At 51.8% G+C, this 21,743-nt stretch overlaps 1 protein-coding gene across 2 annotated transcripts in view; it reads right to left on the bottom strand.

Moving 5' to 3' along the window:
- LOC140430760 (probable D-lactate dehydrogenase, mitochondrial) overlaps positions 1-21,743 on the bottom strand; it is a 90,549-nt gene that overhangs the window by 53,626 nt on the left and 15,180 nt on the right. For both annotated transcript variants that reach the window (XM_072518439.1, XM_072518440.1), the window contains exon 5: positions 9,651-9,810. In XM_072518439.1, coding sequence (XP_072374540.1) covers positions 9,651-9,810 — 160 coding nt within the window. The remainder of the gene's footprint in view (positions 1-9,650; positions 9,811-21,743) is intronic.

Genomic DNA, 21,743 nt, shown 5'->3' with positions numbered 1-21,743 from the left:
GACCAGAACCCTAATGAACAGGTTCTTCCAGGAGGTGGAGGATAAATGTGAACAGTGTCTGAGGGGTTCTGGGCTTGTCTTAAACTGACTGGGTTCTGGACAGCCTTCAGGCAATGTCCCAGGTTGTGGGGGGGAGGGTGAAGCCATGCCCAAACATGGCAATCTTCGGAGTATTGGAGCAGCCAGAGCTACACCTGGGAAAGAGGGCCGACGCCCTAGCTTTCGCTTCCATAATCGCGCACCGAAGAATCCTGCTCGACTGGTGATCAGCAGCATCACCCACAGCTGCAGACTGGCTCGCTGACGTTTTGGAATTTCTCCACCTGGAGAAGATTAAATATGCCATCCGAGAGTCGGAGGAAGGCTTACTAAATGCATGAGGGCAGTTTGTCAGCCAGTTCCAGAACCTGCTTGAGGTCAGCAACTGGGATACGGGAAACATAGGAAAAGAGAGAGGAAAAAGAAAAGAAAGACAAGGGGAACCACAGTAACGCGCAACCCGGGGTGAGAGGTAAGAGGAGAAAGGGGGGGAGGAGAGGGAGGGTCGGGGCGGGGAGCCAGATGGCGGCAGGCTGCATATAGGAAAACTCAAGGGAAGGAAAAGACAAACCTTTCTGTTTCGTATAGTGAATGAACACGACCAGCAATGTACATAATTGTTTATAATGCTTGAAAATACCAATTAAAAGATTCAAAAAAGATTTCGCGAGGCATGGCAAGCCGGGTAGATCCCCGAAGAGGGATCTCCCAGCATCTACCAGCCACACAGCGCCTCGTTTGGGGGTGCAGCCGATAGCTCGTGTCCAAGATGTTCTGTGCTTTGGTGAGGAGGAGGAAAGAGGTAAAGGTATTCATTGTCAAAAAAATGAATCTTTGCTACAACCTACTCATATGACTCCTACCGGCAAGCTCCAAAGTTCTGGCGTACACATAGTTGGTGGCCATTTTGGATGGCTCCCTAACAAAGGGAAACGCCAGAGTGCAGGGGCGCATCCTCAAGGTAAGTATGTGTAGCGCACAAAGACTCCCGAGAGACGAATAGAGGTGAAGTCGATGAGGCTTTATTAAGCGTGACTCGTTCCCCGCAGTTCAGCAACAGACTGGAGGTGCGGGGAGAATTCCTGGTTCTTATACTCCGCCTTCAGGGCGGAGCTAGAGATCAACAGCCAACCAGGACCCGGGATCTGTCAGCCAATGACATCACGGCTTCACAGTCCCACATGACCCCTAATGCATACTACCACATTCACCCCTTGTTAAAAATGAACCCGGCGGGGTGGTGCGTCGCATGGTGGTAGGGGTTTACAAGGCTGGTCCTGGGAGGAAAAAACTTTTGCATGTCATTACAGTGCCCTACACTGGGCTATGTACAGGGTTTTTTTGTTTTGAACTATTTACAGTATTCGTAAGAGGGAAAAGGGAAAAAAACATTCTCGTTAAAGTCCACAACATTCTAGTGTTACACTGATGCCACGAGTCGGGCGGGCGTTCTGGTCGTCCTTGTCGATCGCCTCAGCCCCGGTGGTGGTGGTGCTTGTTCCAGTGTTGTCGCCTCCGGGAGCTTTACGGTTTCTGCTTCAGCTTCACTTCTGGTCGAACCTGGGAGGAGGACCGATCCTCCCGGGAAGGGGGCTGTCGCGGGGTGCGCCGGTGGCAGGGAGGGGGTGATTGGTGTCGAGGGGGTGTGTGTGTTGCCGGCGGGCGCCAGATCTCGCAGGGAGACCGTGTCCTGTCGGCCGTCGGGGTACTCCACGTAGGCGTACTGCGGGTTCGCGTGGAGGTGAACCCTCTCGACCAACGGGTCCGACTTGTGCACCCGCACATGTTTCCGGAGCAAGATGGGTCCTGGGGCCGCCAGCCAGGTCGGCAGCGACGTTCCAGAGGAGGGCTTCCTGGGGAAGACAAGGAGGCGCTCATGAGGCGTTTGGTTAGTGGTGGTACACAGTAGCGACCGGATGGAGTGGAGGGCGTCCGGGAGGACCTCCTGCCACCGTGAAACTGGGAGATCCCTGGACCGTAGGGCCAGTAGGACGGTCTTCCAGACCGTGCCGTTCTCCCTCTCTACTTGCCCGTTCCCCCGGGGGTTGTAGCTGGTTGTCCTGCTCGAGGCTATACCCTTGCTGAGCAGGAACTGGCGCAGCTCGTCACTCATGAAGGAGGACCCCCTGTCGCTATGGACGTATGCGGGGCAACCGAACAGTGTGAATATGGTGCTAAGGGCTTTAATGACTTTGGCCGCTGTCATGTCAGGGCAGGGGATGGCGAAGGGGAAACGGGAGTACTCGTCCACCACGTTCAGGAAGTATGTGTTGCGGTCGGTGGAGGGGAGGGGCCCTTTGAAATCCAGACTGAGGCGTTCAAAGGGACGGGAAGCCTTGATCAGGTGCGCACTATCCGGCCTGAAAAAATGCGGTTTGCACTCTGCGCAGATGTGGCAGTTCCTTGTGACTGTACGGACCTCCTCCACGGAGTAGGGGAGGTTGCGGGACTTTATAAAATGGTAGAACCGAGTGACCCCCGGGTGGCAGAGGTCCTCGTGGAGGGTTTGGAAACGGTTAATTTGTGCGTTGGCACATGTGCCGCGGGATAGGGCATCGGACGGCTCGTTCAGCTTTCCGGGACGGTACAAGATCTCATAGTTGAAGGTGGAGAGCTCGATCCTCCACCTTAAGATCTTGTCATTTTTAATTTTGCCCCGCTGTGCATTATCGAACATGAAAGCTACCGACCGTTGGTCAGTGAGGAGAGTGAATCTCCTGCCGGCCAGGTAATGCCTCCAATGTCGCACAGCTTCTACTATGGCTTGGGCTTCCTTTTCCACTGAGGAGTGGCGGATTTCTGAGGCGTGGAGGGTTCGGGAGAAAAAGGCCACGGGTCTGCCCGCTTGGTTAAGGGTGGCTGCTAGAGCTACATCGGAGGCGTCGCTCTCGACCTGGAAGGGGAGGGACTCGTCGATGGCGCGCATCGTGGCCTTTGCGATATCCGCTTTGATGCGGCTGAAGGCCTGGCAAGCCTGTCGACAGAGGGAAGGTCGTGGTCTGTATTAGGGGGCGGGCCTTGTCTGCGTACTGGGGGACCCACTGGGCGTAATATGAAAAGAACCCCAGGCAGCTTTTTAGGGCTTTTGAGCAGTGAGGGAGGGGAAATTCCATGAGGGGGCGCATACGTTCGGGGTCGGGGCCTATTATCCCATTGCGCACTACATATCCCAAGATGGCTAGCCGGTTTGTGCTAAAAACGCACTTGTCCTCGTTGTATGTGACGTTCAAGGCTTTAGCGGTCTGGAGGAATTTTTGGAGATTGGCGTCGTGGTCCTGCTGATCGTGGCCGCAGATGGTTACGTTGTCGAGATACGGGAACGTGGCCTGCAACCCGTGTTGATCAACCATTCGGTCCATCTCCCGTTGGAAGACCGAGACCCCGTTTGTGACGCCAAATGGGACCCTTAGGAAGTGGTATAATCGCCCGTCTGCCTCGAAGGCTGTGTACTTGCGGTCACTTGGGCGGATGGGGAGCTGATGGTAGGCGGACTTGAGGTCCACGGTGGAGAAGGCCTTATATTGGGCAATCCGATTGACCATGTTGGATATGCGGGGGAGAGGGTACGCATCTAACTGTGTGTACCTGTTGATGGTCTGGCTATAGTCTATGACCATCCTTTGCTTCTCCCCTGTCTTTACTACTACCACCTGTGCTCTCCAGGGACTATTGCTGGCCTGGATTATGCCTTCCTTCAGTAGCCACTGGACTTCGGACCGAATAAATGTCCGGTCCTGGGCGCTGTACCGTCTGCTCCTAGTGGCGACGGGTTTGCAATCCGGGGTGAGGTTTGCAAACAAGGATGGGGGCTCAACCTTGAGGGTTGCGAGGCCGCAGATAGTGAGTGGGGGTATTGGGCCGCCGAATTGGAAAGTTAGGCTCTGCAGGTTGCACTGGAAGTCTAATCCCAGTAATGTGGGCGCGCAGAGTTGGGGAAGGACATACAGCCTTTAGTTTTTAAACTCCCTCCCTTGCACCGTTAGGGTCACTATGCAGAAGCCTTTGATCTGTATGGAGTGGGATCCTGCAGCTAGGGAAATCTTTTGCGCACTGGGACGGATGGTCAAAAAACAGTGGATGAAGCTTTCTGTGCTCCCGGAGTCGACCAGGCATGGTGTCTCGTGTCCGTTGATCAGCACCGTTGTTGTCGTCGTCTGGAGCGTCCGGGGCCGTGCTTGGTCCAGCGTCATTGAGGCCAGACGTGGTCGTAGTGCTTCAGCGTCTTCCTCGAACCCCGTGGAGCTGTCGATGCTGGGGTCCATTGTTGCCGTCCAAGATGGCGGCGGGGTGAACAAAATGGCCACCCCATGCATCGCACATGGCTGGGGGGGTCACAAGATGGCGGCGTTGTGGACAAAATGGCCGCCCCCATGCGTCGCGCAGGGCTGGGGGGTCCCAAGATGGCGGCGCCCCTCCTCCCCTCGTGGTGGCCGGGACCCAAAATGGCAGCGCCTGCGGGTCACACATGGGGCGCTGGGGGGGTTGGGGAGCGTTTGGAACGCGCAGGACTCCTTCTTCTCCGGGGACAGCGGCGACCCCCCGGGACCGGCACACAGCCGCGAAATGGCCCTTTTTCCCGCAGCTCTTGCAAATCGCTGCGCGGGCCGGGCAGCGCTGCCGGGGGTGTTTCGCCTGGCCGCAGAAATAGCAGCGGGCTCCCCCGGGACGGCTTGGCGTCTGAACCGCGCAAGCCTGTGGGGGGGGGGGTGTCCACGGAGCCCAAGGGGCTGCCGCGCGGTCGGGGCCGTAGGCGCGGGCGTTTCACGCGGCCACATCTAGTGAGGCTGCAAGGGCCCGTGCCTCTGAGAGTCCTAGCGACCTTTTTCTAAAAGTCTTTGGCGGATTTGGGGAGAGTTCATACCAGCCACAAACGCATCGCGAATTAACATGTCCGTGTGTTCAATCGCGTTTACCGGCGGGCAGCTGCAGGCCCGTCCCAAAATTAGCAGCGTGGCGTAGAATTCGTCTAGCGATTCTCCGGGACTTTGCCGTCTCGTTGCGAGTTGGTAGCGTGCGTAGATCTGGTTCACTGGGCGAACATAGGTGCTCTTTAGTGCTGCGAACGCCGTCTGGAAATCCTCTGCGTCTTCTGTGAGAGGGTAAATTTCCGGGCTTACCCTCGAGTGCAGGACCTGTAGTTTCTGGTCTTCTGTGACCCGGCCGGAAACCGTTCGGAGGTAGGCTTCGAAACAAGTCTGCCAGTGTTTAAAAACTGCTGCTGAGTTCACTGCGTGGGGGCTGATCCTCAGGCATTCCGGGACGATCCTGAGCTCCATAGTCCTTTAAGCACGCTTAATAAATTGTAGCGCACAAAGACTCCCGAGAGACGAATAGAGGTGAAGTCGATGAGGCTTTATTAAGTGTGACTCGTTCCCCGCAGTTCAGCAACAGACTGGAGCTGCGGGGAGAATTCCTGGTTCTTATGCTCCGCCTTCAGGGCGGAGCTAGAGATCAACAGCCAACCAGGACCCGGGATCTGTCAGCCAATGACATCACGGCTTCACAGTCCCACATGACCCCTAATGCATACTACCACAGTATGGTTGATCCTGCAGAAGTGGGGGGACAGAATTCCCCCACCAGAATGGTCATCTCGAATGTCAGGGGACTTAATGGCCCAATAAAAAGATCCAGAGTCTTCGCCCATCTGAAAAGTATGAAGGCTGACATAGTCTCCCTCCAAGAGACACACCTGAGAGAGAAGGACCGACTGCGGGTAAGAAAGGGCTGGATGGGACAAATGAGCCATTCGTCCTACGGGTCGAGAGCTAGGGGGGTGGCCATACTGTTCATCAAGAGAACAGCATTCACAACAACGAGGACGGTTACGGACTAAGGGTCATGGTCAGCGGTGTCCTGGAAGGGGCACCAGTGGTCCTTGTTAATGTGTATGCTCCCAACAGGCGATGCAAATTTCATGAAAAGGGCCATGGAGGACATCCCTGACATAGACACACACTGACTCACCATTGGGACGACCATGACTTTAATTGTGTACCGGACTCACGGACAGATGGATCAAACCCCAAATCTAACATGACGTGTTCATGGTACAGATGGAGGTTCACACACCCAGAGGAGACGGAGTTTTCCTTTTCTCTAGGTACACGGGGTCTACACCTGGATCAACCTCTTTATAGTGAGGAAAGCAGTGCTTCCAGCGGTAGTAGGAGCGGAATATTCCGCGATTGTAATCTCCAACCACGCTCCACACTACATGGATGTGAGGTTGAAGACGGGCAGCCACGAGGGAAATAACCCAGGTTAGGGGCGGCTGTGGCAGGCTAGTTGCCGTGCCAGAAAGGGTCAATGAGGCCTTCGAGGGGGACTCGGTGATGAAGCAGTTCCTCAGCGGACTGGAAATGCCAGTCTTGGGAGAAGATAGAAGACAGGGCACCATTAGAACTGGGGGACACATGGAGAGTATTAACTCCATGTAAGCGGGGAAGGTGCCAGGGCCGGTCCGATACCTGGCGGACTTCTACAAAAGATCTGCCACACTTGGACCCCACACCTGCGGGAGATGTTCACAGACTGGCTGGTAAGGGGAATCCTGCCACCGACACAAGCCTCTTATCGCTGATACCCAAAAAGGACAAAGACCCAACTGAATGTGGGTCCTACAGACCCATCTCGCTGCTCAATGTAAATGCGAAAGTCCTGGCAAAAGGTCTGGCTAGGCGGTTGGAGAGCTGTGTACCGAAGGTAGCCGCAAAGACTAGGCGGGTATTGTCAAGGGGCAGACAGCTAAGAATGAATGTCAGGCGACCGCTGAATGTGATAATGACTCCATCCGGGGAGAGAACACCAGAAGTGATCATCTCCCTGGATGCAGAAAAGGCCTACGACAGAGTCGAGAGGAAGTACCTCATAGAGGTACTGGAGCGGTTTGGGCATGGACCAGGGTTCACTTCCTGGGTGAAACTACTGTACAGTGCTCCCATGGTGAGCATACGGACAAACACCACCAGCTCTAAATACTCAGCTGCACAGAGGCACAAGGCAGGGATGGATGCCCACTGTCCCTGCTGCTGTTAGCCCTGGCAATCAAGCCTCAGAATGGCAAAAGGCTGGAGAGGTTTCCAGAGGGGGGGGACAGAGAGCAGAGTCTCACTCTATGCAGATGACCTGCTCCTCGACATCTCGGACCCCCAAGCTAATACTGGAAGGGACCATGACACTCTTAAAGGAGTTTGGAGCCTTTTTGGCAAACAAACGCAACTTGAGCAAGAGTGAAGTCTTCCCAATGAACCCGTTAAGAGAGGGACAGAGCTGGAGGGACTACCGTTCAAACAAGCCCAAAGCAAACTCTGTTACCTGGGGATCCAAGTAGCCCATGACTGAAAACGGATCCACAAATGGAACCTGACGAGTCTGGTGGAGGAAGTAAAAAAGGACCTGCAGAGGTGGAACACACTCCCACTCTCAATGGCAGGAAACGTGCAGACGATCACTTTTTAAAAATAAATTTAGAGTACCCAATTATTTTTTTCCAATTAAGAGGCAATTTAGTATGGCCAATCCATTTCGCCTGCACATCTTTGGGTTGTGAGAGTGAGACCCATGCAAACTCGGGGAGAATGTGCAGACTCCACACGGACAGTGACCCAGGGTCAGGATCGAACCCGGTTCCTCAGCAACGTGAGGCAGCAGTGCAAAACACTGTGCCACCCATGCTGCCCCAAGTACAAGCGATCACAATGACCGTGCTGACCAGATTCATCTTTCTGTTCAGATCCCTCCCAATGTACATCTCAAAGGACTTCTTCAACACGGCCGATAAACTAATCATGGCGCTTGGGTGGGGATGGGGGAAGGATCCAAAAAAGGGTCCTACAAAAGAGAAGATGTATGGGAGGCTTGGCCCAAACTGCAATTTTACTACTGGACGTCCACAGCAGAAAGAGTGAGAGGATGGGTGAAAGAACCAGGAGCAGAATGGGTGAGGATGGAGGAGAGTTTCTGCATAGGGTCTTCCCTCCGAGCCCTAGTCATGACCGCACTCCCATGCCCCCCGCCCAAACACTCAAGAAGCCCAGTGGTAGTAGCCACGCTCTGAACGTGGTATCAAATGAGACAACATCTCGGCCTAACAGAAATGTCCCAAATGGCTCCCACCCGTGACAACTACAGGTTCGCGACCGCACAATGGACGCCACCTACAAAAGGTGGAGACAGGCTGACGGTTAGCGACATGTATACAGAAGACAGAATAGCGACCCTGGAAGAACTCACGGATAGATTCCAACTACCTAAAGGGAACAAACTGAGAAATATACAGGTCAAGAACCTCCTCCGTAGGGAAACAACAGTGTACCCTCAGACACCAGGACATTTACTAGTTGAGGAACTGTTGGACGCGGCTGACCTAGGGTAGGGGGATTGTGGGGACCAATACGGGTGACTGTTGGAAAAGGGACGCTCCCCCCTGAATGAGACAAGGGAAAAATGGGAGGAAGAACTGGACACAGAACTGGGGGGGTGAATGGACTCTGGATCGAAAAACTACACAGGTCGAACTCCAACTCCACATGCACAAGGCTGAGCCTAATGCAGCTAAAGATGGTGCACAGAGTGCACCTAACCAGAACCCGTATGAGCAGGTTCTTCCCTGGGGTGGAGGACAAATGTGAACAGTGCCAGGGAGGCCCAGCCAACCACACCCCAGACTTGTCAGGTTCTGGATGACCTTCTTTGAGGCAATGTCCAAGATTGTGGTGGGCGAGGGTGGAGCCATGCCCAGAGGTGTCTCAAATCAGCCTGAACTCTTTATGGGAAGGGGGGCTGACGCCCTAGCCTCCCTAATCACCCGTCGAAGAATCCTGCTTGGCTGGCGATCAGCATTTGAACCCAAAGCTGCAGACTGGCTGTCCGACCAGTCGGAATTCCTCCAACTGGAGAAGATAAAATTTGCCATCCGAGGGTCGGAAGAGGGCTTCCACAAGACGGGGAAGCCACTCACCAACTTGTTCCAAGACCTGTTCGTAGCCAGCAACCAATAGAGTGGAGGGAAGGGGATGGGCTCGGACGAGCCACAGATCGTAAAGGAAGGGGGGGGGGGGGGGGAGTGGGCAAAAGCCCATAAAAAAGATTGCGTGTCACAAGGGGCATAGCCACAGGGGACAGGCCGAAGGGCAAGCAGAAAACCAGAGGGAGCAGCAACACGCTAGGTAATACATACCAGGGTCAACACTGGGCAGTGCAACTGAGGCAGATTGACCAAATGGAGCCCGCAGCCATGGGGGGGGGGGCGGGGTGGGAAATGTAGATGCAAACAGTTATAGTGATCATTGTTTGTGTGTATATTGCTTTTCTCTTGCTTTGGTCTATCATTGTTTTGACATTTAAATTTCTCCTTGGGTTGTTTTTGCTTGATATTTTGCATGGTTATGACACTTGCAATTTATTGTATGAGCTGAAATGTGTGACATAAAAATATGAAAATCAACAAAAACACATTTTAAAAAACAGAAGTAAAATAAAAATGTTCCAAAGTTCTCAGAGATGAACCGCAGGAATGTCATTTAATAATGTTATAAAATATAATGTAAAATTATATTTTGAAAGTCATAATAAGAACCGGTACTTGAGGGATAAACTGCTTTTGATACCTAAACCTTCGCTGCTGTCCTGCTGTATACATTATCCTGCCATCTGCCAGCACCACCTCCAAGTTTATCACATTTTCCCTCATGGTCCCGTATCGCACCGCATTTGTACCCGAGGCACTGGTGGCAGCCATTCCACACAGAGAGGCATCAGCACCTGGATCTGTAAAACAAATCAGAGTCTTCTCTGGAGTCACCTGAAGACCTCTCATCGTCCAATCATTTTAATTTCATCCCTCCTCTTGTGTGAAGTTCCAGTATTCAGAGCAACATCCCAGTCAGGAGGTTTACCAAGTCCCCTTCACCCACCAGGCCCATACCCATTGTCCTACATTGGCTGCAGCTTCAGCAGCTGAGCCAAGAATGACACCCAAAGAGGGGCAGCAAGGTGGTGCAGTGGTTAGCACTGCTGCCTCATGGAGCCACGGTCCCAGGTTCGATCCTGGCTCTGGGCTATTGTCCGTGTGGAGGTTGCACATTCTCCTCGTGTTTGCGTGGGTTTCACCCCCGCAACCCAAAGATGTGCAGGGTAAGTGGATTGGCCACGCGAAATTGCCCCTTAATTGGAAAAAATGAATTGGGTACTCTAAATTTTTTTTAAAAAGAATGACACCCGAGTGGAATTGGACTTTAAAATTTGAAGCATTGTTTTCAAATGCCTCCATAGCCTCGTCCCTCCCTTTCTCTATGACCTGCTCCAGCCTGACAATCCCCCAAGGTCTCTGTGCTCCACCAGTTCTGGCCTTTTGTGCTACTCCAATTTTCATCGCTCCATCATTGGTGGCGGTGCCTTGAGCTGCTCAGGCCTTTTGCTCCAGAGTTCGCTGGCTAAACTCATCCTTCTTACTTTCATTAAAAAAAAAAGTGTTATTGGTATTTTCCAGTTTGTATAGAGTAACGGCTCAAGTGTGTCAGATAATTACAAATAAATTTGTTTCTTATTTCCACCGCTTTTTACATGTGGTTTCCCCCATCACATTCACATGTCTTCCACCTCCGGGAAGAACCTGCTCATTCGGGTTCTGGTTAGGTGGTCTCTGTGCACCACTTTAAACTGCATGAGACTTAGTCTGGCACAGGGGAGATGGAGTTGGCCCTACTCAGTGCTTCGCTCCAGAGCCCCCAACCAACTTCCGCCCCCAATTCGTCCTTCCATTTTCATCTGGCTTCGTCCAGTGGTAGTCTTTCCCTATCTAGTAACCGTCTGTATACGTTCCCGCAGTTTCCCCCCTCATTACAGTCCGTGTTTATTAGTTTCTCCAGTAGTGTGTCTCTTGGAGCACTTGTGTCTCCTTGCGGAGAAAGTGTTTAATTTGGAGGTGTCTGAGTTTCTGTCCTGTCGGCAGGTCCAAGGTCGCGAGTCTGTCCCCTATGTAAAAGTCTCTGACAACTAGTGTCCCTCCGTCCTGTCTCCATTTTAAAAATGTGGCATCAAGCATAGCTGGTGGGAATCTGTGATTGCTGCAGATGGGGGGCATCCCGGTTAATCCGAAATGCTGCCTCATTTGGTTCCATGTTTTCAGAGTGGCCGCCACCACTGGGCAGGATGTGTACTTTGTTTGGGGGGGGGGGGGGGGGGCGCTGTGGCAAGGGCTTGGAGGGTCACTCCCTTGCAGGAGGATTCCTCCAGCCTTACCCATTCCATGTTTGGCTCTTGTATCCATCCCTTCACCCTCTTGGCTGTGGTTGCCCAGTGGTAATACTGTAGGTTCGGCAGGGCCAGACCGCCCATGTTTTTCCTCCTTTGAAATGTTGTCTTGGGGATTCTTGGGTTCCTGCCCCCTCCACACAAACTTTGTTGAAAAAACCCTTGGGGATGAAGATTGGTATGGATCTAAACAGGAAGAGGAACCTCGGCAGTCTGTTCATTTTGATCGTCTGTACCCACCCCGCCAGGGAAACGATGAGCACATCCCGGGCGCAATTCTCGACACCGATATTGTAATCAGCGAATTTCTTATAGAAGTCTGCTGGGAACCCAGAATCTCTATGGCCGGGGCCTCGGAGTACTTTTTGTCGACCTCCAGAATGAAGTCAATCAATTGTTGCTTGGCCACCTCTCTTCCATGTCTCTCTGTGCCTTTTTAGGATATACTCCGCCTTCAGTGCCTCCCAGACCGTGGAAGGTGAGATCTCCTTGTTCTGGTTATTTGTGATATACTCACCTATAGCTTGTGATATTTTCTGGCAGAAGCCCTTATCGGTCAGTAGGTCCGTGTCCAACCTCCATATGGGGCGTTGGGCACGGCCTGTCTCCAACCTCACATCCATGTAGTGTGGAGCATGGTCGGAGATAACTATTGCGGAATATTCTGCTTTTACTATTACTGGAAGGACCACTTTCTCCACTGCAAAGAAGTCTATCATTGAGTATGCTTTGTGGACCAGTGAAAATAATGAGAATTCCTTCTCAACAGGGTGCAAGAACCGCCAAGGTCCACCGCCCCCATCTGCTCCATGGATGGTCCCAGCTCCCTAGCCATACCTGTCCTTTTCCCCTATCTGGGGTTCGATCGGTCCGTCAGCGGGTCCTGTACACAGTTAAAGTCGTCCCCACCCCCATGATTAGTTGATGCGGATCAGTGTCGGGGGTTTCCACCATGGTTTTTTTAATGAAATCCGTGTCATCCCAGCTGGGCACATACACATTTACCAGGACTACCGGTGCCCCGACCAGGACACCGCTGACCATGATGTACTGTCCCCTTTGGTCCGTAACCGTGCCTATCGATGTGAATCTCGTCCTCTTGTTAATCAGTGTGGCTACTCCCTTAGCCCTCGTCCCGCAGCATGAATGGTACGTCTGTCCCACCCAGCCCTTTCTTACCCGCAGTCGGACTTCTCCCTCAGGTGTGTCTAGGGCTGGAAGACAGTCGGCCTTCAAACTTCTTAGGTGGGCGAAGACTCTGGATCTTTTCACAGGGTCATTAAATCCCAGTTTCAGTCCCCCCCGCTCCTCTGGGATTAACCGTACGTACCTGGTGGATGCGCCCCTGCATTCTGGGGTTTCCCTTTGTTAGAGGGCTGTCCAGAATGGTTGCGGTCACCATTCTCACCATGAGGTTGGGTCCCTGCGCTCCGGGATTTCCCTTTGTCCAGGGGGCACCCAACATGGCTGCCAACTGTGTGTACGCCACGTGGATGTGACCCTGCACTTTGGGGTTTCCCTTTGCCCCGGGACCCTCCAAAGTGGCTGCTTGCGGCGCCATCTTGTTTCCTCAGCCCGTTCCTCACCCGCCAAAGCCCGTGCAAAAATCAACTCATTTTCCCTGTTCTATTTCTTTGGTGCTATTCCCCCCCGCCCCCCAACCTCCCTTCCTGCGTTGCCATCTCCCTGGCTCCCCCTGTGCTTTCCCCTCCCCCTGACCAGGCGTTCCCTCCCTTCCGAGAGGTGCGTCGCGGTCCCCCTTGCTTTCGGTCTTCCTGTGCTAGCTATTTCTGCTAGTGTGATGGCTCCCCTCCCAGGGCTGGGCTAGCCCTTACCTTATGCCCGCTGATTGCCCATTTTCCCTGCCTAACCTCTCACCTGCCTTCCTGTCCTCGCTTCCTTTTGCGATTCAGTCTTCCCCTTACTATCAGAGCGAGGCAGCACAATCCCGCGCAAACATGCTCACAGTCCAATGAGCCTTTGATTTTCCCTCTCAGTCTTTCTCTGCACAATCCTCACCGCTGCCTGATTGAACTCGGCCCTTCGTTTTGCTAGGTCTGCCTCAATGTCTTGGTAGATACGGATTTTATGTCCTTCCCAGTGTCATGTTCTGTAGACTGGCTGATATGAATGATGCACTACAGAACATCTAGTTTAAATAATTTATTATAAAACTGCGTGGTAAAGATAACCAGAATAAATAAAATAACAAACTACTAGCACTAACTATTATAGAGCTACTGCTAAATATGTCTATCCACCAACACGACTTACTCTCAACTCCCTAGACACAGGGTCACAGGGCCACCTGATGGGTTTACACTTCCATCTGGTGGTCGGATGTCGTGTACAATTGCACAGAATTGCTTCATACATATTATCACACCCAGTTGCTTGCGTTTGTCTGACACACCGACCGCAGGATACTCTCACGGTCCTGGTATCGGTGGAGCTTTGCAATGATTGCTCGGCTGCTCCCCTGCTTTTGGTTTCAACCTAAGTGACCCGAGCTCTCGGGGGTTGGGGAGGTTGTCTCTACCGACTAAGTCGCCCAGCATTTGGACAACATAGCCCGTTGGATCCCTGCCCTTGATACCTTCCGGCAGGCCCACGATCTGAATGTTCGTAGCCTTTGGCATGGTGGCCATCGCCTCTGCCGCCACAACCTTGACTGCCACCTGGATTTCTGTCCTGATCGTCTCTTTCATGGCAGTCAGCTCCTTCATGAGGAAGTTCTTCCATCCGTCTCCAGGTGGTGCGGGCGGGCTGATGCTCGGGTCGTTGGTCTCCCTCTCTCCTGGTCTGCCGCCTCGCCCTTCTGCTGCCCATGGCTCTTTCTGCCATCTTTGCGGCCCCTGGAGCTCCTGTTTGCTGGCATTCTCTCGTGGTTGTTTCCTTCTCGTTGTTGAGATAGTTCGGTCTTCGAATTTTGGGCAAAAATCGACTAAAAGTGAACTTTCTGGTTCTGGTTTGGAGGAGAGCCACCTGATGTGTGTCCGCTCAACACATCACTGTTACTGGAAGTCTCCTCACTTTAATTTTTGATGTTTCTTAAAACCTACCTCTCTGATGAAGCTTTTGGTCACCTGCGCTTAAACCTCTGCATGTGACCCAGCTTCAATTATTGTTCGATAACACTCCTGTGAAGTATTTTGGGCAAATAAAGGCACTGTATAAATGCAAGTTGCCACTGGTGCTAGTTAAGCAATCTGGTCCCACCTTTGAGCTATCAACGGTCAACGTGTTAGTGTTCTATGTGCACTGTTTGGCCCTGACTTGATTATTCCTGGAGCTTTAATGTCATTAGCCAAAAACTAGACATCATAATTATAAAGGATTGCCGTTAAACTGTTGCAGGGTGAGTCTGGTAGGTTTATTCCAATTGCTGCTGACAGATCCAGTCTGCAGCACTTAAAACAACTGCAGACCTCTCCATTTGTACATCGAATTACATGAAAGTCTCACTCCCATTTGTACACTAGCAGAACATTGCCTTCTTCGCCAGGAGACTGAGCTTACCCCTTATGTATTTAATTTAATATATTTAAACTGAGACGAGGAGGAACTACTTCTCGCAGAGAGTGGTGCATTTGTTGAGCTGATGCCCCATAGTATGGTGGAATCTGAATTATTTAAATGTTTTGACGGAAGAGATAGATATACTTTTGATAACAAACGGGTTGAAGGGATATGGGCAACACGTGGTGAGGAGGATTTGAGACCAGGAAGAGATCAGCCATGATCTGATTGAATGGCGGAGCAGGCTTGAAGCGTTGAATTGCCTACGTCTGCTCCCAGTTTCTAGTTCTTATATTAATTCTCAAACAAACTTGTGGTGATTGTCCCTTTAAGGGCAACACAGCAGAGTAAGGGTCATCTCACCTATCGGACCCAGGAGGAGGAGTCTCTCTGGCAGAGGCATGCTGCTGCTCCTGTAGATCCTTGTAAATAAATGATTTGTTGTTCACGAATGAAATCTCTGAAAGTGCATCATTACAAATTTATAAATTATACTTCACTTGCTTCTTTTTAAAAAAATATATTTTATTGAAATTTTTCATTCACAATTTTTTCCCCTTACACATCAAACATAAAGAAAATTTAACAGTACAAGTAACATGATAACTACAATCTAATAAAGAGTAACTAACTAACATAGTAAACTAACCCAATAACATAAAATGAAACTTTCCCCTCCCCCTCCCTCCTCCCCCTGGGTTGCTGCTGCTGGTCATCTATCTTCCCTCTAACGTTCCGCTAGGTAGTCGAGGAACGGTTGCCACCGTCTGGTGAACGCTTGAGCCAATCCTCTCAGTGCAAACTTAATCTGCTCCAGTTTTATGAACCCCGCCATATCGTTTATCCAGGCCTCCAGTCCGAGGGGTTTCGCTTCCTTCCACATGAGTAAAATCCTACGCCGGGCTACGAGGGACGCAAAGGCCACAACATCGGCCTCTTTCGCCTCCTGCACTCCCGGCTCATCCGCAACTCCAAATAAAGCTAACCCCCAGCCTGGTTTGACCCGGACCTTCACCACCTTCGAAATCACTCCCCTCCAATACCCCTCTACTGCCGGGCACAACCAAAACATATGTGTGTGCTTTGCCGGGCTTCCACCGCACCTCCCACACTTGTCCTCCACTCCGAAGAACCTGCTCAACCTTGCTCCCGTTATGTGTGCTCTATGTAGCACCTTAAATTGAATCAGGCTTAGCCTGGCACACGAGGAAGAGGAATTTACCCTGCTTAGGGCATCAGCCCACAGACCCTCCTCTATCTCGTCCCCGAGCTCTTCTTCCCACTTTCTTTTCAGTTCGCCCACCAGCTCCTCCCCCTCTTCTCTCATCTCTCGGTATATTTCTGACACCTTGCCCTCCCCAACCCACACCCCCGAGAGCATTCTATCCTGGATCCCCTGCGTCGGGAGCAATGGAAATTCCCTCACCTGTTGTCTTGTGAACGCCCTCACCTGCATATACCTAAAAAAAATTCCCCGGGGCAGCTTATACTTTTCCTCCAACGCTCCCAAACTCGCAAACGTCCCGTCTATAAATAAATCTCCCAGCCTCCTAATTCCCAGCTGGTGCCAGCTCTGGAATCCTCCATCCATCCTCCCTGGGGCAAACCTATGGTTGTTCCTAATTGGGGACCCCACCAGGGCTCCCAGCACACCTCTCTGTCGCCTCCATTGCCCCCAAATATTTAATGTTGCCGCCACCACTGGGTTCGCGGTAAACTTTTTTGGTGAGAACGGTAGTGGCGCCGTCACCAGCGCCTCTAGACTCGTCCCTTTACAGGACTTTCTCTCTAATCTTTTCCACGCCGCTCCCTCTCCCTCTATCATCCATTTACGGATCATCGCCACATTGGCGGCCCAGTAGTAGTCGCCCAAATTCGGCAGCGCCAGTCCCCCTCTGTCTCTACTACGTTGTAAGAACCCCCTCCTTACCCTCGGAACTTTCCCTGCCCACACGAAGCTCGTGATGCTCCTGTCTATTTTTTTAAAGAAGGCCTTAGTGATCAGTATAGGGAGACATTGGAATACAAATAGGAACCTCGGGAGGACCATCATCTTAATTGCCTGCACTCTACCCGCCAGTGACAGTGGCTGCATGTCCCACCTCTTGAAGTCCTCTTCCATTTGTTCCACCAGTCGTGTCAGATTAAATCTGTGCAAGGTTCCCCAGCTCCTGGCTATCTGAATCCCCAGGTATCGAAAGTTTCTTTCCACTTTCCTTAAAGGCAGGCCATCTATCCCTCTACTCTGGTCCCCAGGGTTTTTCACAAAAAGTTCACTCTTTCCCATGTTAAGCCTATATCCTGAGAAATCTCCGAACTCCCTCAATATCTTCATGACCTCTGTCATCCCCCCCACTGGGTCCGTCACATACAACAGTAGGTCATCCGCGTAGAGTGACACTCGGTGTTCTTCTCCCCCTCTAATCACCCCTCTCCATTTTCTGGAGTTTCTCAGTGCCATGGCCAGTGGTTCAATTGCCAACGCGAACAGTAATGGATAGCGGGCATCCCTGTCTTGTTCCCGTTATGTCGGAAATACTCCGATCTTTGCCGACCCGTGACCACACTTGCCGTTGGGGCCCCATAGAGGAGTTTGACCCAGCTAACAAACCCGTCCCCGAACCCGAACCTCCTCAGCACCTCCCATAGATACTCCCACTCCACCCTATCAAATGCCTTCTCTGCATCCATTGCCGCCACTATCTCTGCCTCCCCCTCTGCTGGGGGCATCATTATCACCCCTAATAGCCGTCGCACGTTGACATTTAGTTGTCTCCCCTTTACGAATCCTGTCTGGTCTTCGTGCACCACCCCCGGGACACAGTCCTCTATCCTCGATGCCAGCACCTTTGCTAGCAATTTGGCGTCCACATTTAGTAGTGAAATAGGCCTATAGGACACGCACTGCAGCGGATCTTTATCCCGCTTCAAAATTAGCGATATCGTCGCCTCCGACATTGTCGGGGGTAGAGTCCCCCCTTCCCTGGCCTCGTTAAACGTCCTCGCCAACAGCGGGGCCAGCAAGTCCACATATTTTCTATAAAATTCCACCGGGAACCCATCTGGTCCCGGGGCCTTCCCTGCCTGCATGTTCCCCAGCCCCTTGGTAACCTCGTCCACCCCAATTGGTGCCCCCAGGCCTTCCACCTCCTGCTCCTCCACCCTCGGGAACCTTAATTGGTCCAAAAACTGCCGCATCTCCTCTTTTCCCTCCGGGGGTTGGGACCTATAAAGTCTTTCGTAAAAGGTCTTAAACACCTCGTTTATCTTCCCTGCTCTTCGCACCGTAGCTCCCTTTTCGTCTCTAATTCCCCCTATCTCCCTCGCCGCTGTCCTCTTTCGCAGCTGATGGGCCAACAGGCGACTAGCTTTTTCCCCATATTCATATCTCATCCCCTGTGCCTTCATCCACAGCACCTCCGCCCTCCTGGTGGTCAGAAGGTCGAACTCCGTCTGGAGTCGTCGTCTCTCCCTGTACAGTCCCTCCTCCGGGGTCTCCGCATATTCTTTGTCCACCCTTAAAATCTCCCCCAGTAATCTTTTCCTTTCCTTGGCCTCTGTTTTCCCTTTGTGGGCCCTGATGGAGATCATCTCTCCTCTGACCACCGCCTTTAGTGCTTCCCATACCACTCCCACTCGGACCTCCCCGTCGTCATTGGCCTCCAGGTATCTCTCGATGCATCCCCGCACCCTTCCACAGACTCCCTCATCCGCCAACAATCCCACATCTAATCATCAGAGTGCACGCTGCTCCCTCTCCTCTCCTAGTTCCAGGTCCACGCAATGTGGGGCATGATCCGAGATAGCTATGGCTGAATACTCAGTTTCTTCCACCCTCGAGATCAACGACCTTCCCAAAACAAAAAAATCTATCCGGGAGTACACCTTGTGAACATGGGAGAAAGAAGGAGAACTCCTTGGCCTTCGGTCTAACAAATCGCCATGGATCCACTCCCCCCATTTGGTCCATAAACCCCTTAAGCACCTTGGCCGCTGCCGGCCTTCTTCCGGTCTTAGATCTGGATCTATCTAACCCTGGGTCCAGCACGGTGTTGAAGTCTCCCCCCATTATCAAGTTTCCTACCTCCAGGTCCGGTATACGTCCCAGCATCCGCTTCATGAATCCCGCATCATCCCAATTCGGGGCATATTCGTTAACCAACACGACCTCCATTCCCTCCAGCCTGCCACTCACCATCACATATCTGCCTCCACTATCTGCTACAATGCTCCTAGCTTCGAATGATACCCGTTTCCCCACCAGTATGGCCACCCCTCTATTCTTTGCATCCAGCCCTGAATGGAACACCTGTCCCACCCATCCTTTCCTTAACCTAACTTGGTCCGCCACCTTCAGGTGCGTCTCCTGAAGCATAGCCACGTCTGCCCTCAGTCCTTTCAAGTGCGCAAACACTCGGGCCCTTTTAATCGGTCCATTTAGGCCTCTCACGTTCCACGTGATCAGCCGCACTGGGGGGCTACCTGCCCCCTTCCCACGTCGACTAGCCATCCCCCTCTCTAGGACAGTCCCACGTCCCGATTCCGCGCTCCCACTCGTTCCCCAGGTGGTGCATTCCAGCCCCGGCCACCCTTTCTTTAGCCAGTTCCCCTTTGATTTCTGCAGCAGCATCCCAATTATCCCCCCCCCGCCAGATCCCCATCTAGCGTGATTGCTGCCCCCATGTTACTTCCGAAAGTCAGCTGACTTCAACTGACCCCCGGCTTCTCCCGCTGACTCCTTGACCCCCCCGTGTGGGGAACTCCCTTGCGCCTATCTTCCCGCCATCACCTTTCTGGAGCGGGAACAAGGACAGTAGGCTCCATATTCTCTGTAGCTGTCCCGCCCCTTATGGCGCAGCTCCCTCTCCATTCTCCGCCTATGTCTCTTCTTTCCCCCCACCGGCGCCCACATTTCTTAGTGTCCCCCCCCTTCCCAATTTACATCTCTATATACATCGACAGTAACATTTTTCTCTAATATCAGTCCCTCAGTTCCGATCCAGTTTCTCGTCTTTAATAAAGGTCCATGCTTCTTCCGCTGTTTCGAAGTAGTGATGTATCTCCTGGTACGTGACCGCCAGGCCCAGGATCTCGTCTTCATTATCCGTCACCTTCTGCCCCACCATGCGGAGCTCTGTCTCCTGGGTCCTTTGTGCCTCAAGCCCCTCAATTGCCTGTAGCATCGGGGTCAGCATCTCCTTCTTAAGTAGCTCCACACACCGTCTTAAGAATTCGTCTTGATCGGGCCCCCATGTCGCCTGGGCTTTCTCCGCCGCCACCTTGCTTCTTTTTTCCTCCTGTCCCTATCGTCGAGGATTCCTCGCGATGTAGCCGCCACCGCCGATATTTTTCTCTTTCGTTGGGGGGGGGAACTCCCTGTTAACTCACCCCACACCGGGTTTCGTCCTGGAAAAATTCCCCGTTGGGGCTCTTAAAAGAGCCCGAAGGTCCGTTTGAGCTGGAGCCGCCGAAACGTGCGGCTTAGCTGGGCATCGCCGCAACTGGAAGTCTTCACTTGCTTCTTAATAGCAAAATACAGCATATGTTGGAAATCTGAAATGGAAACTGCTGGATAAACCTAGCAGGTCTCTCTCCACAAATGCTGCCAGGCTGAGAAGCATACAATTCCTAGAGTGGAGAAGGAAGCCATTTGGCCCTTCGAGTCTGCACCGGCCCTCTGAAAGAACACCCTATCTAAGCTCACTTCCCCGGCCGTTTATTGAGTTTATCCAGCATTTTCTGTACTTATTACCTAGATATTATTGAGTTTGACCTCTGCATGACGTTCGGAGGCCAGAAGTGGACCACAGATTATTTACCCATCTTGACGCAAAACAGCTGAAAGTTAGAAGGACTTTTGCATTTTTATTTCTCAAAGGACTACAAGTTTGAAGATAATTTAATGCTGGTTGAGATTGAGTCACGGAAATAAACGAGCAGGAAATGCCAAGGAAGAGTTACTGTTTTGCTTACTTTTTAGAAAAAAGAAGCAGTCATTAATCTCTGCTGTAAATGTCTCTATATTATTATGACAAATGAGATAAGTTAGTGTAAATCTTTGGACACTAAGCAGACCAAAGCAATGTATTGTGTAAATACTCAATGACTGCAGACTATCCGATCAGTATTTGGAAAAATCTCACAAACAAGATAATTTAGTAGCTTTTCCAGTAATGACAAGAGGGTGCATTTGCAAATAAATTTATTTTGTTTTGTGATAAATTAGACTTGCTTTTGTGACTGTATTAAAAGATCTTCTGTAGTTCTACCCATTGTAAGTGGGATGATAATTTGTTTTAATAAAAGACTTGCATTGATGTAGTGCCTCAGGACACCTCAAAGCACTTCAGAACAAAATATTTCTCCAAGTGTTGTGACTATTGTAATATTGGAGGCAAAGCGGCCAATTTGTGCACAGCAAGCTTCCACAAACAGGATGGTGATAATGGGCAGGGTATTGCTCATTCTTGGAGACAGTGTAGCACAGTGGCTAGCACTGCTGCCTCACAGCATTAGGGACCCGGGTTCAATTCCAGTCTCAGGTAACTAAGTGGAGTTTGCATGTTCTCTCCGTGTCTGCGTGTATTTCCACCGGGTACTCCGGTTTCCTCCCACAGTCCAAAGATGTGTAGTTTCGGTGGACTTGCCATGCTAAATTGCTCCTTGGTGTCCAAAAGGTTAGGCATGGTTACCAGGTTACAGGGATAGTTTGGGGTCGTGGGCCTAGGTAGGTGCTCTTTCAGAGAGTCGGCGCAGACGCGATTGACCGAATGGCTTCCTTCTGCACTGTAGGGATTCTATGATTCTTTGAACTAGTCCCATAAGATCTTTTACATTCAGCCGAGAGGGTAAGGGGGACCTTGTTTAGCATCTCATCTGAAAATTGCTTTTCCAACAATGCAGCACTCTCAGAACTCTCCTAGAACATC

This window comes from Scyliorhinus torazame, chromosome 10 (genome assembly GCF_047496885.1).
Source record: "Scyliorhinus torazame isolate Kashiwa2021f chromosome 10, sScyTor2.1, whole genome shotgun sequence".
Taxonomy (NCBI): Eukaryota; Metazoa; Chordata; class Chondrichthyes; order Carcharhiniformes; family Scyliorhinidae; genus Scyliorhinus; species Scyliorhinus torazame.
The sequence above is the reverse complement of the archived record's forward strand: the minus strand, read 5'-3'. Positions and strand labels throughout refer to the sequence as shown.